This window comes from Orussus abietinus, unplaced genomic scaffold, assembly GCF_000612105.2.
Source record: "Orussus abietinus isolate OABI.00-Male unplaced genomic scaffold, Oabi_2.0 scaffold3, whole genome shotgun sequence".
NCBI lineage: Eukaryota > Metazoa > Arthropoda > Insecta > Hymenoptera > Orussidae > Orussus > Orussus abietinus.
The window spans coordinates 2,622,031-2,634,493 of record NW_019395984.1 but is presented as its reverse complement, the minus strand read 5'-3'; the positions used below and the strand labels follow the sequence as shown (position 1 = coordinate 2,634,493).

Below are 12,463 nucleotides of genomic sequence, written 5' to 3'. Positions count from 1 at the left end.
ACCCATGAGTCGTCGAGGACGGTTCGGTTATCGCCGGAATAAACGCGAGTGCCGCTTTTTCTTTTAATTATCGATGGGTGACATTCGAACAGACCCGATTAGGGGATCTGACATGCCGCGACAAATGAAAACGCAACGCAGGCGCCAACGTGTCGCCGAGTGTCCGTGTACTTCGCAAAAGCTTTTCGGTTAAATGATATGATCGATACTCACATCGCTGGAATAACTCAATTTTAATAGAAATTACCGGCTGGGCGGTTATTAGCGCGTTCCCCGTTCAGCTTCTCGTTCAAATCTGACGCGCCGGTGGGGCCATCTAGCGGGAGACGCGCGAAGCTCGCAGCGACAGTCGAATTTACTCGGAGTCGGCATCGCGATGGCAGACGCAGGATTTGAAGCTTTTGCGAGGGGTCCATGACTTCTTCAGCTGGTTTTCGGGCTGCCCAGCCGCCAGTGAATTTTTCTCCCACCTGCGACCACAATAGCTCAATGGGGAAGGTTGTTCTCTTCAAATTGATCTCTCGTCTTCCCGCGTCTTTCTACATTAACGGTCACAGGGTATGAGCATCACGAATGCGTGAGTTGCTAGCGGCGACTGTTAGATGATACCGCCATCGCGATGCACGATCTCCCACCAGAAATGTGTTGCACCGCCACTGGGGGTAACAGGTGGCAAGTACGTTAGCCGCCCGCACAAACCACCAGGGGCAGCACAAGACCGATCGCGCGACCCTGCCCGTGAGCAATCTCCCAACTCATCTCTGCTCCCGGGTTTACGCCCGCGATCAGTTCCGCGCGATCCGCACTGATCCGCAGCCCAGCCTGGGTTTGGAAGGTTTCTTCGTCGAGCGCGCTAGGGACGTCTTATACGAGGCGTTTCCCTGTGGATCGCGATTAACCGCGAATCGAGTGACGCGCGTCCCCGTCGACGGCGAGCTTGGCTAGGCTGGTGGTTGTTTTGACCCCGGAGTGTTTCCCGAGTGGAATGGTCGCGGGTGTCGCGCGCATCGCTCTCCGCCCGCGGAGTGTCGGGCCAAAATAAATCGGTACCCCGCGAGGGAGAAAGGGGCGAAAGCGCCTACCACGAGGAAGAGATCGCGCGGCCGAAGAGACCGCCACCCAGAGAGACGCGGAAGCGAGCTATGCGGAAGTGCGTCCGGTCGACCCTCCTCCGCGGGAACTCTGGGCGTCGCGTGCCACGGGTGAGTAGCCCGGTGTTTTTCGCCATCGGCACCCGGACCGAGGGTTACCTCCGCTAAACGGAATCTGAACAAGGCTCGTTCGGCACAGGACTCGCAGAGGACGGTCACGAGCACGAGCAACAACTTAGCGACGTGTTAAATCCTGGCATCTGGCTCCGAGTGCATCTCAAACAGCTCGATTCGTTGCCTCCACATCGTCAACCCTGAGCCATTCCTCGAGGTGTTTGCTACGCTGGAGTTCTAAGCTGCTACTCGATGAACACTGGTTACGTGGCATCGAGACTAAGTCAGTTCTGGGTGCTGTGAAGTAAAATTTTCTAGTTTTTGCTTTCCATTCCGAGATGTTTTTGCAAACTCGTCTCGGAATTCTGTCCCATGGATCGCTCGAACGTGTTTTTATGATATTCAGGTGAGGGCACGTTTATGTAGGTGGGGTGAAGATTAAACAAATTTTCTTTATCGGTGTTCTGTGATTTTCAGCTGGTTTCCGTGAGTGGAAAGTTAAAAGCTGGATGGTATACCTTAAGCTATGTGGAGGCGCAGTAGGCTGATCATTTTTCTTGGTAGCTTAAGGCATTGCGTATCACAGGTTCGTAGACACAAAGGATTTATGTGGTTAAGATTTTTTACATGTAACATTCATTATGAAATAGATAAAATAGAAGATTTTATTATATGTTAAAAACAGGATTTGGGAAGCATTGGAGCAAGCGTTAGGACCAAGAGGACGATACGCTAGTCCTCGACCCCTTTAGGGGTTATCCTTTACGCACACCGGGGCATAACTCAGCCCTGCGATTTGTTTGATCCTGTGTCTTCTGACAATCTGCTGCCCGCTACAGAACGGGTTATGTTTCCCACTTTCATTGGGATTCTAGGTGCGTATTGACAAAATAGGAGATGATATTGATAACAGGTGCATTTAGCATTGAGGGGCAGGTGCTATCAATATGGTAGACTACGTATATATTCTTTTTTGGATTCTACCGGTACACATGTATTCCTCTCCTTTTTTTTAATATCTTGCATTTTATCTACTGTAAATCTGTGGCTAGTGACTGCATTTAAATTTATTCAAGTGTTAGGCAGGAAGTTGTACTTACTTCCTAAGTTGTTTTGAAAGAATTTGCAGTATGTGCTGATACAAATTTTCTTTGAAGATGTCTACCAGGAAAGGATATCCAACCTTTCAGGTATTGGAGATGATGAATTTTATTCGGTATGAAGTCTGTGAATGGTAGTTTTACTTTCATTTCTTAAAGAATTGTTTAATAGTTTTCTCCATGAAATGAAAAGCCATGTACTCGAACAAATGTCGAAAAGCAAAACCAGGGTTCATTGTAAAGATACGTCTTAGAAAGAATTATTTTGGGGCAGATTTTTAGTGGCAATAAATGGATGAAAGTGTCATTGAACTTTAAATCAATTTAACCTAGTCATACCAATCTCTAGTCCGAAAAGTATAAAGCGAATTTGTGTGAACAATTCATTCGCTTTTCTAGACATACAATCGTGGTGGGAGGTGCCGAGTATAGCGCACTTCTGCTCGTTGTTTAGGGCCGCCTTCAATCTTCTGGACTTTGACATCGAGGTACCTGACCAAAAGTTAGCTCCCACTCACACATGCTATAACAATTATTGCCATGAATCAATGCATATCGTGTATCAACACAGTGCGATATGTCATTGATTCTTTTGCACAGGACCTCGCTTCTCATGCACGGCTTTTATTTACCCAAAGGGATGATTCCTCAAAATCGGTTCTAAAGAGACTGCGGGAACGGTTCATCTTGGGAACACGTTTAGAAGAATCTACCCTCAATGACGTTCTCATCGAAGGATAATATATTTATTAATTAATATATGTATCGTCACAGGATTTAGAAGAGGCGCTATTAACTGACGGAGGCACCGAGGGACACCTTTTACAAGAATTGATAGTACGGCTGCTCGAGGGCTGCCTGCCCAACGATACTCGCAATGACATTTCTACGTTCAATTATCAGATGTTCCTGCGCAGACTCTTTCGAAAAAAATGCCAGGTAAGCCAAAACCTCGACTTGTTTATAAATCTGCTTTTACCTCTCTCTTGTGCTTCTTTACTTTGTTTACCGTAACGGTTCCATCTTTTAGGAATACAAGTGCGAAAATCCATTCAATACGGATGTAGACTTCGAGCTGCTTCCCTTGCGGCAGAAGGTAGAAATTCTACGTGCTCTCTGTGACTTCAGGCTTGACGCCGAGGACGTGGTGTGTATTTGAACCGTTCGTCTCTTGGATAATTAATACGTTACGTCGTTATAACAAGTACATTCGTAGGAGCAATCACTGAGTAACTTGGACTCGGACAGTCTGCGAGTCGAACCATTGGGTCATGACCGTAAGAATTCTGCCTACTGGTACTTTTACGGCACTCGACTGTACAGGGAGGACTACATCTGTGCTTCCAACAGCGTCTCGCAGAAGCAAAAGGGCAAGCCAAAAGACAGGAAACGTAAAAGACGACGGAACAGAGTGGCGAGGGAGGAGGAGGAGGAGGAGGAGGAAGAGGAGGAGAAGGAAGAAGGTGGCTTAATAGACCGAGAGGAAGGAAAGGAGAGCGTCTGGCAAGTGGTTTGCTTTAGTCAACAGGACTGGAGTCGATTGGTTGATAAATTTCGCAATTCGGTAAGAGCTCTCCCTTTTCTTTTTGCCGTTAAAAATGTTCGAATTAGAATAAACGCGGAAGCTATGCCGCGCGTTCACACTGGAAAGGTAAATTTCTCTCTTCAAGGAGTACGATACCGAACGCAAGCTCTACCGCACGTTGTCCGAGGACTTTATGCCAGAGATCCCGAAGCTCTTCGACCTTAAGGAGAAGCAACAGAGGCACAGACTGCTGCAGAGGAACAGTTCCAGGGTGCTGCGTAGCCAACCGGCCGGCCAAGCCAAGGCAGTCATGGTCAAGGCCAAGGTCAAGAGCAAACTCAACAAAGGAGGAAAGAAGACCGGTCAGACCTCGAAGGCGAACATCCAGGTCGAGGAAGAGGTGCCCGAGCCGCGCTCGGTGCCTCCTGTCCAGAAGAAAGGCAGGCAGACGAACAACTCCCTGGCCTCGGCCGTAGGACAGATCGTCATCCACACGAGGGACGAAGTCGAGGATCCGGCCAACAAGAAGGGCATCGGGAAACACGGAGTACCCGATTACTTATCCTCCAGCTATGGCTACGGATATGGATACGGATACGAGGAAGAGGAGCGCAGGGTTGGCATGCACAAGGTGCTCGAGAGCATCAAGGATCACGTCGATGCCTGGCCCTTCGTCGACCCCGTTGACGAGGAGTACGCCCCCAGGTAGTTCCATGACCTATTCTCTGGTATTACCTCTGATATCAATGAAGATTCTATTTCTGATGGAATTATTGCTTCGAGATATTCAAGTCAGGGTGTTCTCTTCCAGGTATTACAGCGTGGTGCGGCGACCGATGGATCTCAGCACGATGGAGGAGAAACTCGACGGCGGATCTTACAAGACCCTGAGTCAATTCAAGAGAGACTTCCGACTCATTGTGGATAACTGCAGGCAGTACAATGGATCTGACAATGGTAGCGTATGTTTTCGAATATTTATTGCGTATATCCTAGATCCGTAGGGTGTTAGATGAAAATTGCACGTGAAGTAGACTAAACGGACGCGAGAGAATTTGTGGATAATTTTCTTGGTGGTCGTTCAATAGAGTACACGGAGATGGCCGTTAATCTCAAGGAGGCTTTCGATAGAGCGGTCGTTCGATATTTGGAATCCGAGTCGTCCAGCGAGGAGGATCCACCGTCGCCGTCGTCGCCTCGTCAGAGTCTTCCGTCTCTTCCGTGTCCACCTAGGAGTAATTCCTCGCCGTCTACGCAGCACGGTGTGAGGAAGCGCAGCAAAAAACCGAGCAAAAAGTCGAAATCTAGCAAATCGGAGAAGTCGAGTAAGGAGCGAGCCGAAGAGGAGGATGAGGAGACGGAGGAGCGGAGCGAGGTTGAATCCAAAGTGACCAAAGAGAAGAAGGGGAAGAAGAAATCGAAGAGAGCGAAGAGCGAGGAGGAGGAACTCGAGGAGGAGCTCGAGGAGGCGAAGAACGAAGGTGCAATATCCGATGAGATCAATGTGATAAAGTCGAAGAGGAAGAAACACGCGGAGCTGGACCGACTGCTGGCGGAGAGCAAGAAGGTGCTCTCGAAGAAGGAGAAGGTCGCGGAAGAGATGAAGAAGAGTGGCAACAAGAAGGAAGCGAAGACGCAGCAGCAGCGGGAAAAGAAGGAGCCGGAGATCGTGCGCTCGGCCAAGGAGACCAAGGAGAACAAGAAGAGGAAGGAGGACTTCGAGGAGGACTACGAACTCGGCATGCCGAAGAGTAAGAGCAAAAAGATCGAGAAGAGAGAACTGCGCGGAAGCTCCGTGGAGAGGACCAGGAAGAGCAAGCAGAAGAACGCGGAGGTACCGGAGAACCGCGCCCTCGAGGAGAACGGAAAGAAGGCCGCTCAGACGAAGTCGAAGAAGAATCGAAAGAAGGAGAGGGTCGAGTTGGAAGTTTCTTCGAGGTCTAGCGAGGAATCCGACGCGAGGACCAGGACGAAGGAGAGAGAGAAGAAAGCGAAACCGAAGGAGGAGGATCGCCCAAGGAACGGGGAGTTAAAGTCGAAAACGACCAACAAGGTCGAGGATGAGCGAAAGGCCGACCTGGAAAAGGTGGTGCCCACCTCGAACAAGTTCTCTTCGGTTTCTAGCGAGAAGGATCTGGAATCGCTCGACGGGCTCAAGGACAGGATCAGCGAGCGTAGGCGCGAGGAGAGGTTGAAAATGGAACGGGAGAAGCAGAGGAAGGGCCTGAAAGGCGACGGCTATGGGGTTTATCAAAAAAAAGTGCCTTCTAACGGTAGTAGCGTTCAGGACGCCGGGAAAGGGAGTGCGAAGCGGGCGAAGCCGAAGAGAATCGCGAAGGAGGAGGCTGGCATCGCCGCGGCCGGTGTCGGCAGGAACCAAAGTCAAGATGCACCTGAACCGAGGAAAGTCAAGGCTGGTCAGGGCAAACATACCAAAGCGTTCGGGAGGGAGGAGAGCCCGACGATCCAAGCCTTGAACCAAGCTACGGAACAGACCCTTAACGTAGGTTCCCTTTGCGTGTATATATATGCGACATGGTAATCGAGTCTAATTAAAGAATTAACGAATTCATTGATTTCAGGACATCAACAAATGGCTGGACGACGCGCCACGACTCTCCGAGTTTTCCTCGGGGAGCGATTCGCCGGTGTTCCAGCCGTCGTCGAGCGATTCGTCGCGTCCGAAGGTCGAGGTCCCCAGGAAGCGGCCGAGCTCGATAAAGCTCTTCGGGCCGCACGGACCCACTAGGCCGAAAAAGGTCCAGCGGACGATAGATCGGCTTCAGCCGGGAAAGAGCAAGGGCAATCTGCTCCTGAAGAAGCCGCTGAACCTGCCGAGCGGAAGCGGCGTTAGCGACGCGGCGACGAACCAATCGACGGTGGACCTGGAACAACCGAAGAAGGAACACCCCGAGGAGCCCAAATTGAGCCTGGGAACCGTCCTAAGGAACGCGGACTCGATCCAGTTGATCTGCAAAAGCCTGGTCTCGTCGCCGAATCCAAACCTGTCGAACGAAGACGAAGAGGAGGACGCGAAACCCGCGGTACCGGCAGTGCAGGCCAGTGCGAAGGAGGAGAAACAAGCAGCTAGTAAAAAAGAGACGGAAGCACCGGCTTCCACTCAGGTCGAGACCAAGGGCAAGGAGGTCGAGGAGGTCGGTCAGAAGCCGAAGAGCGCCACGCCGAACCTGAGCGCGTGGTTCAAGGCGTTCGGGGCGCCGAAGTCGAAGAAGAAGGAGGAAGAGACCGAGGAGAGCCAGGTGAAGGTGCAGCCGGAGGTGCAGGAGGTACCCGGGAGGCAACGACGTCTCAGCACGTCCGGCGGCAGCAGCGTCAGCGAGTCGGTCTCCAGCTTCTCGCAGGAGTCGCCTCCACCGGGCAGGTCGGCGACCAGGTCGCCGCAAGCTCAGACCTTGATGCCGACAGCTGCGCCCGCCGAGGCCACCGTGCGAGGCGCCGGCTTCTATCAGGATGCCCTTTCTGCTGGGAGTAGCCCTTACAACAGCCCGTACTACGCGACACCTCCCAGATACTCTGCCCAGCTGCCGCCGACGCCCTCGCCGCAGAACAACCACCCTTCGCCGGCTTACCCCTCGCCGGCAGGCTACGACCAGCCGACTCCTCCGTATCCTCCGATGACCGCTGGAGTAGTGTCCCAGTCGCCCTCCCTCCAGGTCTACCAGAAGCCAGGAGTCTCCACGCAAGAAGCGACCAGCGATGGATTCTCTCAACGATCACCGCAAGGCGCTCTTGCCCCCACTTCGCCGCGACCAGATCCAGCTTATCCTCCCTCTCAGCAGGTTACCACTGCTGGACAAGGACAGTCGCCGGTGTACCTGCGGCAATCGCCCCGGCTGGTGCACTCTGCCTATCCTCATCCCTCGCCCCAGCCCTCTCCGCAACAGCCACCCACTCCGAATTACTCCCAACCATCCCCGAACTACTCGCAACCCTCGCCACAACAGCACTCCGGTTACTCGCAGTCGTCCCCTCAGCAGCACTCCGGTTATTCGCAACCATCCCCTCAACAACATTCCGGATATTCCCAGCCCTCGCCCCAACGACCCCCCAGTTACCCCCGAGCCTCTCCTCAGCCTCAACCGCAGCCTCCGGCGTCCTATGGTCGATCTTCTCCTCAGCCACCTCCGGCCTCTTTTTCTCAACCTTCTCCCCAGGCGCATCCCGTTTATCCACAGCCATCTCCCCAACATCCTGCATATTCACAGCCGTCTCCTCAACCCCGGTATTCGCAACCTTCTCCTCAACGGTCGCAGACTTTCGCCCAGCACTCGCCTCAACCGACTGCTGGTTACTCGCAGCCCTCGCCCCAGCAATCGGTTGGGTTTTCTCAACCCTCACCGAAGTCGGTTGGTGCTTACTCCCAACAATCGCCTCAGCAGCCTCCGAGCTACTCGCAACCGTCTCCTCAAGGCGCACCCAACTTCTCCCAGCCATCGCCTCAGCAGACCACCGCGGCGAGCTACTCGCAGCCCTCGCCCCAGCAGCCTCACAACTACTCCCAGACGTCTCCTCAACAGGCCACTAGTTGTCCATCGGTCACGGTCTCGCCACAGGCTCCCGGCTACTCTCAGACGTCGCCGCAACCTACGACCAGCTTCCCGCAGCCAGCAAAGGGCACCGAGACTTATCCTCAGGCAGCGCAGCAACCTGCAGTGAGTTACTCGCGAAGTTTCAAACGTAGTCCCACCTTCTCCCAGACGGCCGCCGAGGTGGAACGTAGGCCGGAGTACCAGAAACCCCCTGAGGAGAAGTCGCAGAGCACCGAGCAGTCGAGGACATTCTCAGGACAAGGCGAACCGGCCCTCACCCTGGGCCAGTCGTTCCCAGCCGCGGGTCAGTATCCCGGGACCTTTGGAAATGGCTTTTCACCAGCTGAGAGGCCTGCCAGCGCCTCCGAGGCGAGTGCCCAACAGCAGAGGCCTCTCTCCAGAGTCAGCAATCAGGAGCAACAGCAGCAGCAAATCCAGCAGCAGGCGCAGGAGCGTCATGGCTTCTCGGGATCTGGGGAGCCCCTTGGGGTCCAGAAGTACACCCAGCCCCTGTCTCAGCAGCGCTTCCTCTGCAAGTCCACCGGCAATGGAGAGCAGCTGCAGGCGCAAGACCAGTCTCAGATCCTGGGGTTCCAGCAGAACCTGACCTCGGCCCACGAGGCGATCTACCAGACTTCCGCGGGCTTCCAGGGAGGTCCTGCCTATTCCATGCCGAACTCCGCGTGCAGGCCCGTTTATCCCAGCCCCCACTACTTCGACGCCAGTCCCAAGGGCTCGGGGAGCAACGGACCCAACGGACAGCCCAGCGGAAGCGTTGGGCCTGTCAAGAAGAGGGTCTACAACGAGCCTGCAGAGGGGGCGCGCAACCTCTCGCAGGAGGCCGGCAGGGCCCAGCAGGAGCAGTTCGGATTCGAGGCCATCATGGCACTGTCGCAGGCTGAGACCGTTGCCGGTGCTCAGTTCGATGGAGCCTTCGGCTCTCTGGTGGACTCCGTGGCCTCTAGCCCGGCCTACGCGAGGCTCGGCCTCGGCTTGGTAGGTCGGACCGCCAAGGAGCAGCAGCAGCTCCTCAGCATCCCCAGGCCCTCGGCCAAGCCGGACCCCCTGGCCTACGCCAGAAGTCCGGCCGCCGCGTCCGACCTCGACCTGAACCTCCTGCAGAGCCTGAACGCCGCCGCTAAGAACCCCAGCATCCTCCCTATGCCTAGGAGGTCCGCCGAGGCCATCTCTTCGGGGGCCCCCGCGAAGACGAAGAAAAGTAAGAAGAGCAAACAGCAACAGCAGGTCTCCGTGCCCGCGTCGAGCGTCGAGCAGCAGCAGCAACAGCAGCAGCAACAAAGCGCTACCGGTATACCGGGGTTCCCTCAATATTCCTCGGGTGGCCCTGCCGATTCCATCGCCCTGAAGAACAGCGCGGTGGTACCTCCTGGGGGCAGCGCCTTCAACTTTGCGACGCCTGGCGCCGCTTCCAACAGCTCGCCCTTCTACGATAAGGACTCCACGTCCGCTGCCGCTGCGGCGTTCGCCTTTCTCGACGAGTTCCGCAACCCTGGGAGCTACTACAGCATGGCGTTCAGACAGCAGCAACAGCAACAGCAACAGCAGCAACAACAGCAGCAGCAGCAGGCTACTCCTGTGACCACCGATGCCGCCGCCGCTGCCCAGGCCTGCAACAAGCTGACCAATCAGACGCCCAGGAATTATCCGCCTCATCCGTTTCTCCAGCAGAGGTCAGCACCTTATGGTCCTCCCGTCTCGCCGTATGTCTCCCCACACGGACCCAATCTCGGCGTGGATCCTGCCGCTTATCAGCAGTATCTCCATTCCCTCTATGCGCTACAACCCCCGGCACACCACCACAGGCCCTCCTGGCTTTAGCACCTGAAACCTGGCCGCAGGTTAGATGCGAAGCAAGAGCGAGATGCGAGATTTTAAGCGCGATTTCGACCAATCCGGGAGAGGCGAGTCGCTCGAATTGCAAGTTTCCTCGCCAGGCGGCGGCACTGCGATAAGCAGTGGGAGGAGCTTTAAGGGGGTTCGCTGGGAATTTTTTTTTTTACCCGACTTACCGATAATATTTTTACTTTTTTTTTTTTTTAAGCTCACGAGAGTAGTTGAATTTTGGATACCGGGGTGTTTGCATCTAAAAAAAATTTATCTCAAAGAATCGTTTTTTTTTTTTATGTATATACACTCGCAATCGGCAGAAGACAAGACCGTGGGTCTTTGCACTTCTGGATTTTAGACTTTTTATAATCGTGCAATTTTTTGCAACCTTTCGGTGCGTTTACTCGTAAATCAATGCGAATGGTTGTATGTGGGCTTATCTTGGGATGAGAGGAGAAATCAAGGTGGTAAGCTCGGGTAAAGAAAAGGATACCTTCGGTCTCTCTTAAGCGATTACACGCGGAGTTTGAATCTGGATGTCGTTGGGAAGATATTTATGCACTCTGTGTAGAAAGGATCTAATCATTCATCTATTATGGGGGAATGTCACTAGCAAACGGCAAGGGGTAAAAATTCTGGGGACTCGTCGATGCAATTTCCGTAATTCGAGGGACCCAGTGGGAGAGGTACAAGGGATAAATGCAATTTCGTCGTGCAAGACATTTAATTTACAGCTCTCTAGGATCATTGTTTTAAACGTTCTCGTTGCTACATTTTACAGACCGTACACCCAAATCAAGTAGTAGCAGTGGCCGATTTTTTTTTATTTTCTTTTTTTCCCCTATTCGACAGTGAACGTAGCATCTACTTTTCAGTGTCGCCACGAAGGTCTAATTTCCTCAATCTTGATTTCTTTTTCCTTTTTTAACTTTGTTTTAATTTATAACACCGACTTCCAGTCGCCGTCAATTTATCATGGTCCTTTATCAAGGCGGCACTTCAGCAGAAAAGTGGAAATCGATCTCTTCGGTAGCGTCACCTATCTACGTCACTTCACATTTCATACCCTTCGACGCTCCAGATGCGGGACTCCCCGTTGTCTTCGAACCTCGATTGATGTCCAACTCGGGTACATTCCCACTCGCGAAGTACACACTTTAACTATAAAACCGAAAGATAAAAGAGAAAGGGAGGAGAAGAGGGTTCGACCGCACGAATGCGAAAGTTTTTGCGAAGTAACGGTGAAACGAGCGAGCGAGCATTTTTTCGGGAGCGCGAGCGCCTCCCCAGGGCGTTTTTTCGTAGATTTTTTAAACTTTTCAGAAGTTTCCACAGGCGCGCGCCAACCGGTCCCCCCTCTAGGTCCTGCACCTTCCATGTTGGATTCTACGCGTGTTTCCCCTCTATCCGTCGGTACGAAACCTCCGCATTTTATACACTTTATCAGGACGTTAGCTTTTACTCGTAATCTATGTAGTAATATGTATATATTAAGTCCGCCGACGTATCGGGGCGTGGGTTATGCGAATTCCGAAGACGCGCCGAGGTCGTGATCGTGGCCATGGTTCCCTACCTCGATCCGAACGTTGCGCGGCCTCTCTAGATAGGTCTATTGACATAGGTATGCGTGGCTACCAATTCGAAAGAGGTCCCTGTATGATACATATACGACATAGCGCGGCCTCTCTCTCTCTCTGGCTTTCTCGAAGGCGAAGCGAGAGAAAGAGAGAGAGAGGGAGACAGAGAAAGTGCGCGTTGACATAAACTATATACGTAAGGTAACCTTAAGGTAGATCATTTCTTTGTACATAAGATACATATCCCTCGTGCTCCCCTTAGATGACGCGTTCGATACAGACACGGACTCGCATTTCGAGAGGCTAGTTCGATTCGAACGGGGCCTCGATTTCGCGCGTCCGGTCGCGGGAAAATTTCCGGCCCGGCGATTGGTCGAAACATCCGACCAATCCCTGACGCCGGTCCAACGGAAACAGCTCTAGGATTTGAACGCCGAATTCCCCGTGTTAACCCACGCGATCCTGTATCGATTAGAACAAATATGAATAACGCGATATCTTAAGAAGTATAAATATATATATTGTAAATGTGTATCGATGACAGAAATTAAAACACGGTTTGTTACAAAATCGCGAGCGTTATCGGTTTCTGCTTAAACTAAATGATTTGTAAGATTATCTCCTACGGTTAAGACCCATGATCCAATAGGTTTATCGA

At 52.7% G+C, this 12,463-nt stretch overlaps 1 protein-coding gene across 3 annotated transcripts; it reads left to right on the top strand.

Moving 5' to 3' along the window:
• Positions 1-822: 822 nt before the first annotated feature.
• Positions 823-12,303, top strand: LOC105699082 (serine/arginine repetitive matrix protein 2). 3 transcript variants are annotated; one of them, XM_012423793.2, is made up of 12 exons: positions 823-1,202; positions 1,291-1,611; positions 1,683-1,791; positions 1,891-2,080; positions 2,705-2,793; positions 3,080-3,244; positions 3,336-3,452; positions 3,522-3,869; positions 3,976-4,535; positions 4,642-4,787; positions 4,919-6,333; positions 6,413-12,303. In XM_012423793.2, exons 4-12 carry the CDS (start codon positions 2,053-2,055, stop codon positions 10,217-10,219), a joined length of 6,675 nt encoding a protein of 2,224 aa, XP_012279216.1. In that variant the 5' UTR covers positions 823-1,202; positions 1,291-1,611; positions 1,683-1,791; positions 1,891-2,052; the 3' UTR covers positions 10,220-12,303. The 3 variants fall into 3 exon arrangements, with proteins under 3 accessions (XP_012279216.1, XP_012279217.1, XP_012279218.1); XM_012423794.2 differs by lacking the exon at positions 2,705-2,793; XM_012423795.2 differs by lacking the exons at positions 823-1,202; positions 1,291-1,611; positions 1,683-1,791; positions 1,891-2,080 and having other exon boundaries at positions 2,727-2,807.
• The last annotated feature ends 160 nt before the right edge of the window (positions 12,304-12,463 follow it).

Bases quoted from the DNA above. Each gene is read 5' to 3' on its own strand.
- LOC105699082 (XM_012423793.2), top strand. From the start codon at position 2,053: ATGTTTCCCACTTTCATTGGGATTCTAG. The intron at 4,536-4,641 runs GTAGTTCCATGA...GTTCTCTTCCAG, and splicing joins GACGAGGAGTACGCCCCCAG to GTATTACAGCGTGGTGCGGC. The intron at 4,788-4,918 runs GTAGCGTATGTT...GTCGTTCAATAG, and splicing joins GTACAATGGATCTGACAATG to AGTACACGGAGATGGCCGTT.